This window comes from Neolamprologus brichardi, chromosome 12 (genome assembly GCF_056152115.1).
Source record: "Neolamprologus brichardi isolate AB-2024 chromosome 12, ASM5615211v1, whole genome shotgun sequence".
Lineage (NCBI taxonomy): Eukaryota > Metazoa > Chordata > Actinopteri > Cichliformes > Cichlidae > Neolamprologus > Neolamprologus brichardi.
This window is the reverse complement of record NC_142115.1, coordinates 34,471,453-34,490,696: the sequence shown is the minus strand read 5'-3', so window position 1 is coordinate 34,490,696 and position 19,244 is coordinate 34,471,453. Positions and strand designations below refer to the sequence as shown.

At 40.5% G+C, this 19,244-nt stretch overlaps 1 protein-coding gene across 4 annotated transcripts in view; it reads left to right on the top strand.

The window, feature by feature from the left end:
* The window catches only part of fras1 (Fraser extracellular matrix complex subunit 1), a 337,242-nt gene that overhangs the window by 293,783 nt on the left and 24,215 nt on the right, over nucleotides 1–19,244 (top strand). For all 4 annotated transcript variants that reach the window (XM_087849466.1, XM_087849465.1, XM_087849467.1 and 1 more), the window contains 5 exons: nucleotides 4,193–4,317; nucleotides 5,254–5,394; nucleotides 7,569–7,796; nucleotides 11,410–11,523; nucleotides 16,822–16,972. In XM_087849466.1, the coding sequence (XP_087705592.1) occupies nucleotides 4,193–4,317; nucleotides 5,254–5,394; nucleotides 7,569–7,796; nucleotides 11,410–11,523; nucleotides 16,822–16,972 (759 nt within the window). The remainder of the gene's footprint in view (nucleotides 1–4,192; nucleotides 4,318–5,253; nucleotides 5,395–7,568; nucleotides 7,797–11,409; nucleotides 11,524–16,821; nucleotides 16,973–19,244) is intronic.

Below are 19,244 nucleotides of genomic sequence, written 5' to 3'. Positions count from 1 at the left end.
GTCTCACACTCAGTCTTTCTCTCATTTCAGTTTTATTGTTGACAAACTGAACGGTTTGTATTACAGTCTAGTCCAACTTAACTGAATCAACCATCTGGTACAATTATAGCTATTCTGAACTATGCAGTTTATGAAAACTATGCAGCCCCTTCAGCAACTGAAGAATTTGAAAGTAAATTAAAACAAAATATAATTTTACATTAAATAAAAAAGTTTTAAACTTAATTAAAATAAAACATGTCTTAAATTAAAATAAGTAAACTGTCATGTTTATTGCTGCCAAAAAAGAGTTAAACACATTTGGACAGTGAAGGAATGTCAGGATTCTTGCTCAGTAAAAAGGATCAACATGCTCTGAAGTCAGAGCACAAAAACCTTTTTGTAACAAAATATCAATTTCTGCTGTCCCTGTATCGATACATTATTAGCAAACAAAATATCACGATACTACACAGTATCGATTTTTTCCCCCACCCCTACTAATTACTGATCACTTCTCCAAGAAAGTAATCCTGTTGCTTTACCGATTTCTTATTTTCAAAAGTAATTGCTTTATTACTTAGTTACTTTGTTTCTTTTTTAAAAACATGATACACAACCTGAATACGTAATAAAACAATAGACCTTTCAGCCCAATTCTATTTTTTCTGCGTAATTGATCATGGATTTTTTTCAATGTTTTTGTCACTTTTTACAGAATCAAACTCAAAGTAATGTGAGTACCTCCAAGCTTTAAACGCTGCATGGTCTCTCTCCTGCACTCCTTATTATCCGTTGCTGATCTACACACGTCTGTTGCTCGTTTGTTGTTCCACGCTCATGAGACACTCTCACAAACAAAATCACAACGGTTTAGTAACGCAGTAATGTAGCCTGCTTACAGGGAAGTAACAGTAATCTAATTACCTTTTTTGCAATAGTAATCCCTTACTTTACTCGTTACTTAAAAAAGTAATGAGATTATGCGTTATTGCCCGTCTCTGGTCCACATACAGAAAGTATCATAGAAGGATTTAAGGTATCATGCTACATTTGACCTCTGACCTCTTGTTCATGATTAATGAATTAAGACTCAAAGTGACAAATTTAAAACTTTGTTACTTACTACCATTGTTATGAATAGATAGGAATATAGGGAATTATATATTTTTATTTAAAGACAGCGTTGTCAAGAGAAAGAGAATGACCTGCCTAGTTAATAGGAAATATACTATAATATATAATATTCATGTACTTTATTATTAAACATTTAAATAATGAAATGAATTGTACACATGTAGTATATCTGCATATCTGTATAAATAAAAAAGAATTATGTCAAGTATAGTAACGTGGGTTTCAGCAGGACAAAATAAAAGCCCTTGTTTTTATTTCAATACAAATTTCTTAAAGAAGGACAAAGAAAAGGAAATAAATAAATACAAAATATCACACTATTGCCTTTGAATTATTTCTAAAAACCGGACATCTGTGCAGACCACAACTAGACAGATAAGCCGATCGGATTCAGACTTAAACTAACATCAGACAGTCTCTAGAACCATTAAACATCCAATATACTCAACTTCCCAGAAAGTTTTGACTTCACGTGTGAAAATAGGAATGATTTTTGCTGTGTTTTGTGCCACGGTATCAGCTTAGATATTAACCTGCATAGCATTCAGCCCATGTTTAAACAAAATATGGCAGTTTCTGCTATTTCCTGTCAGGACAAATGGAAAATGTAATTTGCTTAAATATGATGGAGCTAAAAAAACGCTTGGTTTTCATCACTGACTGATAATATGGGATCTGTCTCCCAGCCTGCCTGTCCTGATTATAATGATGTATAAACCTTCAGCTGATGTAGATGCCAAAAGCCAAAAAGACCACAGAATTGCGCTCATTTTGCTGTCAATAGATGACATGAAGAGAGCTGATGCTGAGATGTCTTTATTTCCTCGATGCGTTGTTGGCATGTTGAATGAGTTATTGCCTTCCTGTGTAATGTTTACAAGTTTTCTTTTTTTTTTAACTTTGTGAAATGTCAACTGCCGGGACTGGTCGGGGGGTGAGGGTGAAAAAAGAAAAAGGAGGGGAGAGGAGTGGTGAAAATTAAGATGGAATAGAGGTGGAAGAAAACGAGGTTACATCAGGTGGGAGCAGCAGTGTCCCTCCTCCAGAACCAGCGGAAGCGTTTTTCCTTCTTTTTCAGACAACAAGCAGTTTTTTCTCAAGGATGAGAGTTTTCAGCTCATCAACTGTTTCTGCGTTTTCTTTCTCAAGTTTGTTGTTTCACCATGTCTTCTAATTCTTCTTGTTTTCCTTCAAGCTTGTCTTTCAGTTCTGTAACTGTTGCCTCCTCTATTCACTTTGCTTTGTGCATATCTGTATTTCTCTGTTCTGCTTCCTTGTGCATGTCTTCTCAATGCTGGTTTCTCTTCTGGATTTCTTGAAGTCTACGCTGCAGGTCTTCGTGTGTTTTCTCTTGTTGTTGTTTTTGCGCCTGGATTTCAGTGTTTTTGTACTTCAAGTTGTTGGAAAGTTTCTCAAGTTCTGTGTTCTCAGCATTTCATTGATGCGATGCTGCATCTCTGAGCACTTTTTTCTTTTCTCCTTCCAGTACAGTTGTTTTGTACTTCGTTATACAATTCTTGGAGTGTTTGATTTTTCTTCTGGAGAATAAGTTTTTCTTCTTCCTGTTATATTTTCTGTTGGTCTTTTTCTTGAAGCAACTCTTTATTTCTGTGCACTGTTTTATCGAGCCTTATTTGGAGCAATCTGTGTTTTTCCTCCATCTCTTCAAGCTTGGAGTCCATTTGTTTCTGTTTCATTTCCATTTCCTTCTTGTCTTGAAGCAACTGTTGATTTTTGTGCAGAGTTTTCTTATGCTTTACCTGCAGCGCTTTGTATTTTTCCTCCATGCCTTGGAGTTTGCTCTGCATGTCTCTTTGCTCTATGGGCTGTTCTTTCTTGTCTTGGTGGATTTCTTTAATTTTTTTCCAGAGCTTCATCAAGCTTTTCTTGGAGCTCCTGATTCTTTTTGTCTTGGAGAGCCCATTCTTTCTCCTCAGTAATACCTTCTTTTTCTTGAAGCTGGTAGGATAATGTTTCTAATTCAGCGCCTGATTTGTATCAGCTACCAGTTAACTGGAAGCTGATACAAATCAGGATTTAAAACCATTTTCTTGTTTGTTTGTTTTTCTGTTTGACTCCTTGTTTTATTTAATATCGCAATTTATGTGATATTATTATGGATTTGTTTAAACTGTCCGATGTGAAAATGTTGGAAAATAAAATATCACAGCTGGAAATCAATGAAAATGGAAATTCAGAAGAAGTTCTGTCCTTTTCTTCATTAATGCACATCATAGATAACTATGTAATGTGTCTGTTGCACACTTTGTATGGCAGGAATAACCATAAATGCGTTGTCTTACGAATGGCTGCATCCGGTCTTTGCATCCACAATAAGCGAGGATAACAGAGCTCCTGAGAAGCAAAAAATACTTTGTTCTTGTTTTTAAGACAGTCACCTTTAATTTCACGCTGAGTGATGCTGGGTTGTTGCAGACAAACCTGATTATGTTTCCCACTGGGTTTTAATCTTCAGAGGCAGCACAGAGTAAAGAGAAGCATTATTATTTCAGTTTGACTTCAGTCTCAGTTTAGTTTTATCCCCGTGTAAATTTGATAAAGAGCCAAATTGAGGAAACAAACTCAGTGTGTGGTCAGAAAATGCCATGGTGGCTCACAAACACATGTCACAACAAAATATGAAGGATGAGACGACACAAGGAAACATAAGCAGAAGAATTCATCTCTGAAGTTTCTCACTTTATTGAACTGGCATTTGCCCGAGACCACCAGAGTTGGTGGAATGGACACCAGAATAAACACAAAGAAAATCAAAGGTAGACAAAAAACAGTCAGGAGGGATCAGGAGAGAACTACGGTCTGCCAAGCCAGTCCCTGTTTCAGAGTTTTGTAGTTTTGCACTTGCTGTTGCTTTAATATTAAACTAACGAGGTTGAAATAGACTCACAGTGGCTTCTGCTTCTTAATTGGACAGATTTAAGTATAAACAACTTTGTGTTATGCTGTGATCATCAAGCATAACCTATTTTTTTAGCAGTGTAAAACCAAAAGATGAAATAACAAACATAATGGTTTTTGGGCTTAACGACTACTTTTCTCTCTTTTGTCTCTTTAGGCACCAGGATCAGCACCTTCACACAGGCTGACCTGGCATCACGCAGCATCCAGTACGTCCACACCAGTGAAGAAGAGAAACACGCTGACCAGTTCTCCTTCACTGTGTCCGACGGGACAAATGAGGTGAATGGCAGAAGATTTTTACGACACCTGGTAGCTTAACACATTTTGAAATTCATTCATGAAGGAGGTCTTGATGCAGATATCTACTGACGACAACAAAAGCTCTGAAATGTTATTTGTTCTTCCTAAAGACAAATAACTTTGTTCCCGGTTTGGCCAAGAAATAAGTCAGCAGTCCTTGTTTGTCCAAAGAGGGACTTTTAAGCTCAAGTGCAGGGAACTACCTTAAATGGTGCAGAAAACAAGCTGTTGACAGGATTTAAGAAAGAAAACCAGAAAGAGAAATGTTTTCTGATCACTTAAAAGCTTAGCTTAATTAAAAAACCTTAACGATGTCATAAAATTGAAGGATATGAAAGGAATCTAACAAACTCTAAAGCTTTTATAACAGCAAGAAAGTGGCAGCTTCCTGTCCCGGTTCACCTCATGCATAAATCTGCCTTGCTAATCCAAACTAATGAGGATCACAAGGACTCGAGTAAACATGTGAAAAAGGTCATTTGGCCTTCACGCCTGGCTGACTGCAATGTGTGGAAGCTTTGTGGCCACTGTGGTAGTTGATGAAGTTGTGTAGCCCTTTTGTACTTTTGCTAACTCTGAGAAGCCTGAGAACTGAGAACTACTGCATATTTATAATCAAGTGTTTTGCTTTAAGATTAGAGGGGGGGTATTTTAATGATACCAAAGCAGAATATTGTTCTGTCCCTGCGAGGAGATGGGATTACTTGAGGGCATACCAATTCTGTATTAATGCAGTTTGTGGTATTTGGGTTATGCCATCTGGGGTTAAACTTTTTCATCATAATGAGACTTTTCTATTTGCTGAATTGTTGAGAAAGTTTTCAGTGGAAAGTAGGACGTTGATGACAGGATGTATTTTTGGTTACGCATGTGTGCAACAGTTTCATCATCTTATTATTTGTTCTTTGTCTTCAGGTCGCCCAGACTTTCTACATCACCATCAAGCCTGTGGACGACTCCCTGCCTCTTCTTCAGGTCCCTGGCATGAGGGTGCAGGAGGGTGTAAGAAAGACCATCACTGAGTTTGAGCTGAAAGCCACCGATGCGGACACAGAGGTAACACACTGGCTACATACGTTTCCTGCAAATGTTTCACAGCTTTAATTACAGTATATGCGTGACATTAACTTCCAAAGAAAGGTGATTTGGGTGACTGTAACAACTGGCGGGGCATCACGTTGCTGTCGGTACCCGGGAAAGTGTTTTGCCTCGCTCTTTTGAATCGGCTACGACACGCAGTGAACGAACGATTGCGAGAAGAGCAGGCTGGGTTTCGGAGTGGCCGGTCATGCGTCGAGCAAATCTTCACCCTCCGCATGATCATTGAACAAACACTGGAATACCAAAGGAAGGTTTCTATTAATTTCATTGACTTCGAGAAGGCTTTTGACAGCGTCCACCGGCCGACTCTATGGGCTATCCTACGCCACTATGGAGTCCCTCAGCAGATGCCTTTCGTTGTCTCTACTCCAACTCCCGTTGCTGCGTCCGGACGAATAACGGCTGCACTGATTTCTTCAAGATCAATACAGGCGTCCGACAAGGATGCGTGCTATCCCCTTTCCTCTTCCTGTTGGTAATCGACTTCATCATGCGACGATCAGTTGACCAAGCTGGCATCGGTGTGCCCTGGCACGAAGCGCGTAATCTCACTGACTTGGACTTCGCAGATGACATCGCCCTGCTGGGCTCGACTCAGGAAGACCTCCAAAAGTTGACCTGCAGAGGGAGGCGACGAAAGTTGGATTAAGAATCAGCGCCAAAAAAACCAAGGTACTCCGAGTTGGCTATGCACGTGCCCGCATTCCTGTCATGATCGACCAACAACGTGCTGAAGAGGTGGAGAATTTTATATATCTTGGCAGCATCATCTCGAATGACGGGGTGTCTGATCGGGATGTCGACGCCAGAGTAGGGAAGGCAGTTGGTGTCCTGCGACGTCTCCAACCTATTTGGAACTCGACCTCCCTGAATGTTAGGGTCAAGATCAGACTATTGAACTCTATCGTCTTCCCTACTGCACTTTATGCTAGTGAAACCTGGCGCTCAACAAGTGCAACTATTCAACACCTGAACGGGCTTCAACAACGTGGCCTGCGGCGAATCCTGAGAATTTCCTACCGGGACCAAATAACAAATGAGGAGGTCCTACGAAAAGCAGGCACCCGCCCATTAGCCGATGTTGTTGCAGAAAGGCGCTTCCGCTTTGCGGGCCATATTTTACGCCTACCCCCTCATCGCCCAGCTAAGATTGCCGTGACATGGCGTCCACGCACTGGCAAGCGAAAGCAAGGCCGACCAAAGACCACATGGCGTCGAACATTCATGGACGATCTGAGAACTGTCGACATTGCCTGGGACGAAGCTGAAGCAGTTGCTGCTGACCGACATCGATGCTGCCCGATGCGCCGCCCGGCGTAGGAGGAACTAAGTGCTAAAGTATGCGTGACATCATGATAAGAATCAGGTGTCACCTTCTGTAGAGGGAACGATGACAGAGACGCTTTGAGCACTTCAGAAGGTCTTAAAGGAAAACAAAACAAAAAACTTTTCAAATGTGTAACTGAGGTCAAAATAAAGCATTCGAGGACTGATTTCTGCAGCATGCACCTCATACTTCTGCTTTAATTAAGGCTAAACGAAGGAAAATGTTGCTCTCCATCCTCTGCTGCATATATTGTAGATTTAATAATATGTATAAAATTTATATGAAGTAATTTCAATGAGCTCCTTTGCCTTTTTCCTTCTTTAAGCATCTGATCCGCTTTATGAGCTGCACAATATAAACAGATAATATCTTTGAAGCTTGGTATGATTCGCAAACTAATTGGCATCATGTTTGGAATGATATCAAAGCAGTGCAGTTACCAGTTTAGAAAATCTGAATATTTATTTTGAGATCATTACCTAAGCTGGCTAAACTCAGCAGCCGGTTTAAGGGATAATCCAACACTGTTAATCCCATAAATCTGTAATTCTCAGTAAAAACTTGAAGATTTATTTTCTACTGCTTCACTGTAGAATTTTAGAGAATAACACCCAAAAGTGATGTTAAAGTCCGCCACTAGAATTTGAGTTCTCACTATTTTGCATGCTTGGCTGTTTGTTGGTTGTGCAGAACAAACACTGCTCCTTATGTAGCTTCATCCTAGGGAGACATTGCAGGCGATATCACTGAGCCGTCCTTCCTTTCCCTGCATTTTCCCTCCTATGACACGACCTTCCTCCAGGCGGAGTCCGTCGTCTTCAGCGTCGTCCAGGCTCCTCGACATGGCACCATCGAGCGCACCATCAACGGCCAACACTACCGACAGACCAGCAGCTTCACCATGGACGACATCTACCAGAACCGCATCAGCTACAACCACGACGGCTCCAACTCGCTCAAAGACCGCTTCACCTTCACCGTGACCGACAGCACCAACCTGCTCTTCATGGTGGAGGACGACGGAAAAGAGGTGTGTGTGTGAGAGTGTATGAGTGTGTGTATAACAGGCACCTTCTGGAGTTTTATTACAGTGGGATGATTGAAATGGCAGAGTGAGGGCATGTCTGCGAGAGTGTGCGTGCTCTGACCTTTTGTGAATTTGTGGGTGTATTCATGTGCTTCTGTCTTTGTGAGGACAGAAACTGGGGGCTTTTGCAAAGGGCGGACACCTCCGGAAACAGAGAGTGAAAATATTTTTGCAAAGGACATGTTTGGAAGGACAGGATATTTCTGTAGCATGGAAGGAGCAGCTTCATTTCATCTGAATAATATTTAGAGTCCTGCAGGGCGGAGACATTAAATGTGCGGTATTTAATTATCTGCTGCCCTGAAAACTCACATAGATTCAGTGAAGGGCCACTCAATGGACAGTTTACCTAAAATTGCAACACACAGGAAATCTTTGGTCCGTACGGATGAGTCACAATCTGTCACTGCTTGTGCCACCCGAATGGATTGCAGGTACAGCGTCATGCTACCAGTGGTGACACTGGCAAAAAGCAGATCTAAAAACCTGTTACTGTCATTTGCACTGAAGCAGGTGAAATAGATAAACAGTGGTTTATGTTTCCTAAATGGAAACAGTAACAATTCTGAAGTAAAACCTCAAATTCAGCCTCTAGTGGACATCAGAGGAACTACATTTTAGTGCTTCTCTATTCTTTAGTTGAGGAGTTGCCACTTGGGCAAACAAAAGTGCAGCACACTCTGTTGTCTCTAGAAATGTATTAACCCGTCGCCACTATCGAGGATTGTAAGATAGTCCATGAGGAGGGGCTTATTCCACGCATGTTTGCCTTGGATGCACTTTGACATCCTTGAGAGTGGTTTGTTTTCACAGCTAGACCAGAAACCATCACACAAAGGTCCCTACAACTACAGAAGGACAAATGTGTGTGCAGCGGTAATGTCAGCTTTATGGTTATGAGCGAGCCTCGGGGTGAATTGACTGTCAGTTTTCCCCCCTCAGCTCCACCACCTGTCATTACTAATAGCCCACATGATTAAACTGAATGACAGCATGTAGGTATTGACATCCCCGATCGCAAACACACACTTCCCAGCCTTGGGTTTATTATCTTTCCATCACTTGGGGACATTTGGCTCGACAGCCACGCGTGCTCTGCGGCTCCGTAGATGCTTCGTGGCATTATCTCTGCTGTCGTTTCGGTTTCATTCCCACTGGAGCCGCTGTGTTATTAAATAATGTATGAGTTGCTATAAACTGTGTGGACAAGCTCAGCCTTCAAATGGCACGTGTCAAAGTTGGCCTTATTAGCCTCTCTTGTGGTGATTAGTTGCTCCCTCATGCACCTCAGACAGCAGGCGGTAACTGTGAATACTGGAGTAACTTATCTGATTCAGCCTGCCATCGCTGTTGGAAGCGGCTGAATCAATAAAGTAAAACCCAGCAGAACCTTTAAATGGTTCCTAAGAACATTTTGAGCTTTCAAAACTTTGGTCAATGAGAATGACTTCAAGTGGAACCTACAGTGAAGTCTGTGCATGTCTGTAGCACAGCTTTTTGCAACCTGATATAAAGAAGAACAATTTACTCTAAAGTCTGAAGGCGTATTTTAATAGCTGGGTGTCTAAGTTTAGTGTTTTTGTGCTTTCTTTGAGCTTTAAACACTTATTTAATATGTTTAAGTTTGTGTTCCTGAGCTCCAGTTTCTGTTAGCGTCTCCCTGTCTGTGCTCCGTCTCGTTCGTGTGCTTCTGTCTTCTGTGCTTCACTGTCTGCGATCATGCTCGAGCTCTTCTCCAGAGTCAATTATCTTCTGTTTGTTTCCTGCTTCATTTTAAAGGTCAAGGATGCCTTTGAGTAGTCACTTTTTCTTAGAAAGGTTTTTAACTGAGTGAAGCGAAGTAAGTGCGTGGCAGCCATAATAAGAGCTATTGTCTAAATGCTGAGAAAAGATGATTCAGCTCACCTTCATTATCTCCTTTGGCAGGAGAAGATCCCATAATTGACAGTGATGCACCATTCGACCATCATTTATCAATCAATACTGAAACCTGACAAACTGCGCCGATCATATAATTATGTTAATTATGTGTGTTTTTCCATTTCCATAATCTGTTGATATATTTAGGATTTTCAGCCTGTTAAACTCACAGCTGAACTCTGAACATCACACTGCTGTAATAAACTCTGCTTCATGTCGAGTTGTGTGAAGAATGTAGATTACTGTAAGCGCTCTAATTCCAGATTATGAGGGTATTATGGAAATTAATCAAAGTACATTTGAGGTTTGCTATAGTTCAGTTTGTATTGGTCATGTCTGTTGTATTGCCAGACATGAGTATTATCATTAATTAAGTTTTACTTTGGATCAGCTGGGATAAGCGATACATGCAGGGGATTTTGTTTTAGTTGAGTAGAAATCCTGAACGAGGAGGAGCTCAGAAGTTACACTGGATCAGTCGCCAGCAGGAAAAGTTAGACACGCTGTACTTTTTTTTTTTTTTAAATGTTTATTTATAAGATACCAAAGTTACATAACGTCACACTAGACAAAGGACATAAGATTCAAAAACAATAACATTTAAGCACGGAAAAAAAAGAAAAAACAGAAACCAAACACAACAAAAAAAAAACAAACAAACAGGAAAACAGGAAAGAAAAGGAAAAAAATAAAAACTAAATAAATAAATAAAAATACACCAGTTAGCCAGTACAAATCAAAAGTTCAAAAGAAACACCAGTGTCCAAAGAAGATGATCTTCTGTGTGAGTTTAGACAGGGCAACAGAGAGTTCACCAAGACCAGAAGATGTGGGAAACATGTCCAGGAAGTAATCAGGGTCTGGCAGAGGTGCAGTTTCACACAAACACAAAGTGCAGTCAAATGGGTTAAAGTTTATGTTAAATTCCCATTAATATGATTGAGAAAAGGGCCCCAGATTTCAACAAACTTAAAATGGGTGTCAGCCAAACGATAACGAACCTCTTCAATATACAAACAAGCAATCATCTCACGTAGCCAAACCCTGAACAATGGAGGAGAAGGTGATTTCCAGGCTCTAAGAATAAGTCTTTTAGCTACAATCATGCCAAACATTAAGGCTTTCTGAAGAGGACGTCTGAGTGCCAATGAGGTTAGGGAGCAGCCTAGCACTGCAAGAACACCATCCGGCTCTAATTTTAAGTCATAAATCTGGTTATACATATTAAATATCTCTGCCCAGAAACTCCTGAGTGTGGGGCAAGACCAGAAAAGGTGACCAAGGGTTCCATCCATCGCTTTGAATCTGTCACACAAAGACGAAATAGACGGAAAAATGCTGCATAGCTTTGTTTTAGAAAAATGCAAACGATCAAGGACCTTGAACTGTATAAGTTGTAGTCTGGCATTAACAGAGCATTCTTTAATCTTCTTCAACCCATTGGCCCACAAAGCATCCGATATGTCTACTTCCAAGTCCTTAACCCAAGCATCCTTGATGTGGTTAGTAGGTGGTATAAGTGTAAACGCTGTACTTTTAACACTGTAGTTTTTACTACTTGTTAAAATTCACTTAAACCATGTCTGCTGTCTTTAAAAATAGTTTTTAATTTCTTTCATTTTTTGGGGTTTTCCAGATAGTGACAGCCGCTCCCCAGAAGTTCAAGATAGATATCCTGCCAGTTGATGATGGAACGCCATTAATTTTCACCAACCTGGGACTGCAGTGGCTGGAGTACATGGATAACAAGGTACGATAACAATGCAGGGACACATTTTTATTTTTCCGTCTGATCATGAGTAAAATGAATGTGGGGTTTGATTAAAAGAGAACAGATCCATAAAAATCAAAAGCTTTATGTAATTCAAAGTTTGATGTCAAGGTCAAGCTCATCTTCTCGGGCATGTTCAACTGTCTAATAGGGCTGCCACGATTAGTCGACTAGTCACGATTACGTCGACTATTAAAATCGTCGACGACTGATTTAATAGTCGACGCTTCGTTTGAAGCTTTGTAAGATCACAAAAGACGCAGGAATAAGTAGTAGGATTTAAGAGTGTAATAACGGCCTGAAACAGAAGATGGCAGCACTGCATGTACAAGGATGCCAGCTGCCGATAAACCCCGAAGAAGAAGAAGCTGTGTCCCAGAATTCATAGCGCAGCCCAGCTCAGTTTCCAACAATGGCGGCAGCTAGTTAGTTTTAATGTTACTCTTATTATTCTTTCTGGGTCACAAAATAAAGTTTAACATATTTTCAGGCGAGAATGTAGCTGTGTAAACCTCAAATATCTGCTCAGTTTATCAAGACGCCACATATTTTCAAAAGCGCTCCAACGTTTTCAGAGAAGTCTGTTAGCCACTAGCTCGTTAGCTAGCTGGGGTTACAGGCTCACTAGAGTCCGTGAGAACACCGGACTCCCGGCAAATCATTTTCAAACCACCGCCGTCTTTCGCTACTCAGGTTAAACATGATATATAAGTCACTTAGATAACTTAAAAATGTTTTTGTTTGGCTTTTTCAGTATTTTATTTGTTCCTGAGTAAATCGGTTTGGCTGAGATTAAAGTTATAGTTTTTACACAGCTGAATAAACGTCAAGCAGACAGCTGATTATCAGAAGTGTGAGATGCTCGAGAATATACTCCTGTGTCCTGTTATATTTTAGATAGCAAGGAGTTTATTAAACTTCACCGAAACAATCTGCAAATTTCATTAAAATTTAATAAACTATCATCTTGTCTTTATTTTTAGTTAGCACATACCTGAAACACTTAAAGCTGTAAGCTAATGATAGTTATATGAGAGCAGATGCTGCTGGTGCAATAAGCTGTATGTTTTATGTCCAATGGATTTGATTAGTCGACTAATCGCAAAAATAATCGGTGACTAGTCGACTATCAAAATAATCGTTTGTGGCAGCCCTACTGTCTAATGTAATCTCTTAGAGAGAAGAAATGATTGAACAAAAATGCCACAAACCTGCTATTATGTTACCAGTAAGACTGATGTTTACATCCTCAGCATCAGTTGCAGACTGGTCTGCTTTGTGGTAAATGACCTCCCTCAGACAATAAACACGCACAGTTTCACTTGCATTCTATTACATACGCACACCAGAGGAGAGAGAACCATATGCATGACAGGCAAAAACAAGGGTTGAGACTACATGTTCATTTGATCCATAAAGTTTCCAAAAATTAAGTTTAAGGATGTTAAAGATGTCTTTAATGTTTTGACACACACTAAAGAGATCCAGTGCACGTGTCAGAGGTGAGAGTAGAGGAAGACGTTGATTCCAGGGAGTAATGTGGGAGAAACCGCAGCCCAGAGGTGTGCAAGAACAAAAGGTCTTTAATTCATTAAACTTTTTACCCCCCAGCTGTAAAAAGCCGATACGGCACGCAGGCAGTTGGCATGGATGCCCAGATTTGTGAATACGATAACTTGAAGATGAACCAATTTTGGGTTTTCAAATTGATACCATAGATACCTCTACTAAGTACTATTCACGCAAAAGTTTGAATCTCAGTGACCTTGATCTCAAGGTCAAGGTCTGACGCAGAGTCTTGTAACTCGAGACTGCATCACAGTGTGTGGTGTTGAATAACGCTCTGTCAGAAATTTAGCTTGACTATCTGAGCGTGGCTGCTGCTGCTACTAACCAGCAAATCGAAATGCAGCATGTAGCGATGCACTGATTAAGGGGACACTGACCCCTCTGTAAAAAACTGGCACACACCCAAACAAATTTGGACAGCAGAAGCCGCTGATGTGTGCTGTAGCTTCTGACTGAAGTGAGGAGATGGACAGGATGGACAGAAATAGCCAAAGATTTAGATTTCAGGTAGTGGGCATTTGCTATTGTACACACTACATGCATAAAACCTGGTGTCCTTCCCATATTTATTAATTCCAGGTCCCACAGTGGTGATAATAAATTCTGCAGAAATCCAAGTAAGTAGGCAGTTAGGAAACAAATCTAATTAAACTATTTGTGATGTTTAATAGCCGTAAAGTGAGAACAGCGGACACTGAAGAGAACTTTTTCTAATTTATTACCTTTAATTGGACACCAGCAGAGGACTGAAACATCAGGATAATTCAGACGTGTTTAAATGAGCTGCGTGTTTGCTCAGCAGAACTCTCTCTGAGCAAATTATGTTTTAAAAAGTGCCAGCACACCCTGCTCTGCCTGAATATTCTCCAGCAGAGTAAATGTGTCTGTGTGAAGTGCGAAGGAGAAGCTCCATCACTGTTTGTTCTGAAATTAGCCCCTCCACCTCCACCTGCTGGCTTGCACACCTCATCGCAATGCAGCGCACAGGTTTGTTTGGTAGGCACTGTAAATATGTCACATCGTGCATTTATTCTCAGCCTGTGCTGTGTTTGCGCTGCAGGTAATTAAGTCCTGGGTGTTTTATCACTGAGCCAAATTATCATACTGTTACACTCCAGTATCTTCTCCTGAGTGCTGGAGGGGAAAGCAAAACCTGAGCATACAGGCAGGAGACCTTTGGTCAAGGAAAATTATTCCATCTGAACTCATTAATATTTGGAGGTGCAGCTGTGTTCTGGGATATCCTACACTTCCATGTGCAAACTTGGATTGCCTGAGGTTGAGAAAGGAGCAAGAAGGTGGTCCCATGATAGTGCAGTTTTTGTTATGGCCTGCAGGGGGAGGCAATTTCAAAACAATTTCTTATTGAGTTTCATTTAATACAGGGGTGTCGAACTCCAGGCCTCGAGGGCCGGTTTCCTGCAGGTTTTAGGCTACGTCCACACGTACACGGATATTTTTGAAAACTGAGATTTTCCATTTTCGTTTTAAAAAATAATCCCGTCCACACGTAAAGGCAGAAATGAAGGAAAACGCTGTTAGGAACATGCCAAAGCAGCAGGTGGCGATATATTCCTAACCTTGTTGAAATATTGGCCAATCAGAAGTCTAGAAGCCTCGATGGGAAATAGTAAGCAAAGCTGGGGCATAGAAGCAGAACCGAGTCGTATGTGTGGAGGGACAGTAACTGTGTGTGTATATGTAAGCATTTAAACACTGCAGAGAGAACAATTAACAGTAACAGTATTGTAGAAATTCATTTCACCGAAACAATAACGTGGCGCACAGTGTGATGTCAAAAAAGGCGCACACCTTTGACGCTGCGTTTTCTCCGTTTTTCTCGTCCACACGTAAATGCAAAAACGGAGTTTTAGAAAATATCCACCCTGGCCGGAGTTTTTAAAAATCTCCGTTTTCAGTGACCGAAAACGCCGTTTACGCATAGAAAAATCTGCGTTTTCAAAAATACCCGGGTACGTGTCGACATAGCCTTTGATATCACCTTGGGTCAACACACCTGAATCAAATGATTAGTTTATTACCAGGTTTCTGGAGAACTTCAAGACATGTTGAGGAGGTAATTTATCCATTTGAATCAGCTGTGTTGGATCAAGGAAACATCTAAAACCTGTAGGACACCGGCCCTCGAGGCCTGGAGTTCGACACCTGTGATTTAATACAACACGATGTTTCGGTTACTAATTGTGGTCCTCTTTAGTCATTTAAGTAAAGCGGGGCATGTATTACATCGTTGCCCTGCCTCTAACTTAGGAGCGTGCAATCAAAATGTGGAAAGTGTTCAGTGTTATAAATATCTCACTTTTGATTCAAAGCTGAATTTCAAAGCAAACTGTGAAGCTGTGTGCAGGAAAGAGCACCAGCAGCTCTCGTGTTTAAGAAGGCTTTCTTGTGTCCACATTGATAAAACCATGATGGTTTTATTTCATCGTGCTTTTATTGAATCTGTTTTGTCCTTTTAGTTGGTGTGGTTTGGATAGTTATCTGAAAAGAGCAGCAACTCTGTGGTCTAACAGGTTGACTGATGAACCACAGCTGAAGTTCCCTGTCCACCAGACAGTTGCAGCGGTCGGCTGGTTTCATTTTTCTTTACACAGTGAGATTCGTTTTTCTTCCTCCCGGACAAAGGCGTCTGGTCCCAAACTGTAAAACGAAGGTTTAAAAAGTCACTTTTGTGGATTACATGATGGCCAAAATTAGTATAAATTTTTGTTGTCAGTATTTTTTTTGTTTTCTGTTGTTTCTTCAATTCACGAGAACAAATCTACCTACGGTTAAAATAAAATAACCTGAACCTGAAAATGTTCAAATCAAGGATTTCCAGAACTGTAGTTCCCAACCCAGCGTCCACGTAGAAGTTACTGGCAAATCTAAAAAGAAGGTTGGTTGCAAAGTAGTTTGCAGAAGAAACGGCTTAAAAAAACAGCTGATATGAACTTTGTTTGTTGGATACATTGAAACTTATTTGTAATAATCATAAATGAAACATCTTTAAAACATACGAGACCAAAAAACATTTTAAGCCATCGCACCACCTTCTGTGGTGAATTTATCCGTTTTAGAAACAAATGTTTCTCAACACTGGTGGATTTATTTTTTACATGTTCCAGATGTGGATGCTGGTGGTTTTAAACTTTGGAATACTTGTAAAGACAACGTAGAGATCAGTCCTTCATCCAACTAAGAGTCAAATAACAACAGTTTGGATGCTAATCTGTACTTAAGTGGGGAGATCAGTGTGTACAATAGCATTTCAAATAATTTATCCAAACTCACTGGAACAATTAGCGAGTTTATAACCCACATAAACCAGATGCTGTCCATTAACAGAATAGAAAAGTTAACTACTTTGCCCTTCAGAGGAGGGGCTCTTTAAAATTTTGTTGGCTGAATGTCAATGTCGAGATCAGATACAGAAGAAAACACGTTTTTTTAGTTGTTGTGATGTTGGATATGCTGATTTCTGTTTTTTGAGCCAGTAGTGAGGCGACGCTTCTTAACAGCTGTATTTTTGCTATGATAGCTACATCAGGGAAGCTGAAATTGAAAAGAAAAGCTTCCTGCTCAGCTGAATCATAGTGTGACATTGTGAATGAAATCCCCAGTAATGAATTCTTGCACTGTGAGATGATTTCTGTGCGGTGAAAACTGAAAAACAGGAAATTTGAGTCAATCCTGTCTGTCTGTCAGGCCACCAATCTGATCACCAAGAAGGAGCTGCTGACCATGGACCCGGACACAGATGATGGACAGCTGGTTTATGAAATCACCACAGAGCCAAAGCACGGCTTCCTGGAGAGCAAGCTGAAACCTGGGAACCCCATTACCACATTCACACAAGGTACCGAAGCTCTCTCTGTTGCTGTAACTGTAGCAGTAACATTTTAACTTATTAGACAACCCATCCCTCTTAACTTCTCCTCCTCAGACAGCTTCAATCCTTGTCCAAAAAAAGAGTCAGTTCATCAAATTTATCCAGAGAGTCAGTCTTCTTTGCAACTTTTGCAACTCTCTGTGGCATGCTGGAACCAATCAGGGCCAAATCCCAATTAGTCCAGAAGCTGATATCCACACGATTGTGCTTATCCACTAAAGTGTCCTCAAAGGTCATCTCATTTTGAGCATTTTGAGCATTGTGGAGCACCAATTTAAGGCAAATGTGATAGCTAAGCCCGTCAGAGATCAGCAAATTAAAAGTTTTTTGAGTCATAGCTAAAACTTTTGGCTTTGACTGCATGAAACTGCATTTTTATCAGCATAGGTACAGAGTTTAAAAATTTGCAAGAAGCAGAAGAATTTTTCTTTTAACAGTAAATCTTTTTTTTTACTCCCAGAAATATCAATATAAATTATTTATGGGATTCTCAACATTCCTCAGCACACTCAAAACAAACTAACAGAAAAGTGAACTGTGTCCACATTCATCCCCTGGTGTCAGATTTTGTTACTGTTTTCCTTTGAATAAAGACGTTTGTTTGACCATGAGCACAGTTTACCTTGGAAGCAGTGGTCTGATTGCTGATCTCCAATAATTTAATTTTAACTGAATTTTATATCAAAGAAAATTTCCATCAGCTCAACACAGGTTGAGCAAAAGAGTGGGTGCAGTTTTGCTTTCCCCCTCCTCCTGTGAGCTTTGATGTTTTTTTTGCTTTTCCTGCTTCAAATATTCCTAAAAAAATTTTTTTGTGTCATAGTGAATACTAATAAACCATGTACTACATGTGCATTTTAAAAACTCACATCAATGGGCTGATGGTGTACGATATTAAAAGGAAATGAAGGCTACTTTTTGATATGCAGGATGGTTATCTTATCAGGTTAGTGTGGGATCACCGCAGTGATAGTTGGGATACACTGTGTACAGCTGCAGTTAGTGCCAGTTTAGGTTTCCAAATCAAACCCTTATGACTCTTTAAAATGAAGCCATGGCTTTCTGACTCCCTTCAAGTTCAATCTTTTTTCTCTTCTGAGATAGTTTCATTTGAAGGACTTTTTAATGCCTGAGGATTAGCTATGCCTCAGAGCTGTTGGGACTCAAATATTGGAAACCCGCTGCTCCTGGGCTTTCCTTCTAAACTCCCTCAGCGGATGACATAAACCACAAAGACTTCTCTATCAGTGTATAGGGAGCCACCTGTTTCCTTCACTGCACCAGTTCAGTGTTGCATCGGTGCCCTCTTCTGTTCATCCTGCATCCTTCGTGCCGCTGCAGAGAAAACTCAGCGCCTGTTGGAAGGTAGAGGAGGGGAAAACAAAAGACTCGTTTACATTTTGCCTTCACAGTAAGAAGGAGGGACAAAAGCTTGACCCCACATTTTTCGCTCTGATCATTTCTCCGCTGAATGACACCACGTGTCTGCTGTATTTCCCGTTGCACACGTTTACTCAGCTAATTTGCAGTTTAAATCAGCAGTGCTCTCATCATGAGCCTGCTTATGTTCACCTCAAGGCTGCAGACGAGGATCAGTGTCAGCCTGCTGTTGTACAGTGTTGATCCTCCAGGCTGCAGAGAGCAAGTATAAACAGCCACTTTGATGTGTCGCATGCTCAATTTGAAGCTTGTAAACATCGTTTTCTTAATGATAATAAATTTCCAATAAGTGAAATAACCCTTAGCCTGAGCGCGAGAGATGGAGGCAATATGAATAAATAAAACCGATGAGATTTCTAGTACACACTGTCAACATCACCCCGACTGTGAGCATTTGCTCCCATATTCTGCCAAATGCTTGTACTCAATCTAAAATTATGTTTGAGATATTACTATTCTGGATATTAATGCATAATTTAGTACTCTCTTCATCTCTGTGGTGTTTATGCTGAGCTTCCTGAAGGTCATTTGGCCAATTTTGAAGCAGTGGGGCTCACATCTAAGTGTTTCCTTTTCTACAACCTTCTGTGGAAAGGTGTAAATGAGCAGAAACCCAGAGCCAATAATAACTTTCACATTCATTTCTAGGCTATTTTATTTCTCCAAGTACTGTGAATTGGCCCAAGGCTGCAAATTATGGAAGTAATATTTTCCAAGAGATGCCTTCTTTGCAAAAGATTTTTACTATTAAGATTCAATCAGTCTTTTTTGGGTGTCCGCCTCCTCACAGTTAAATTGT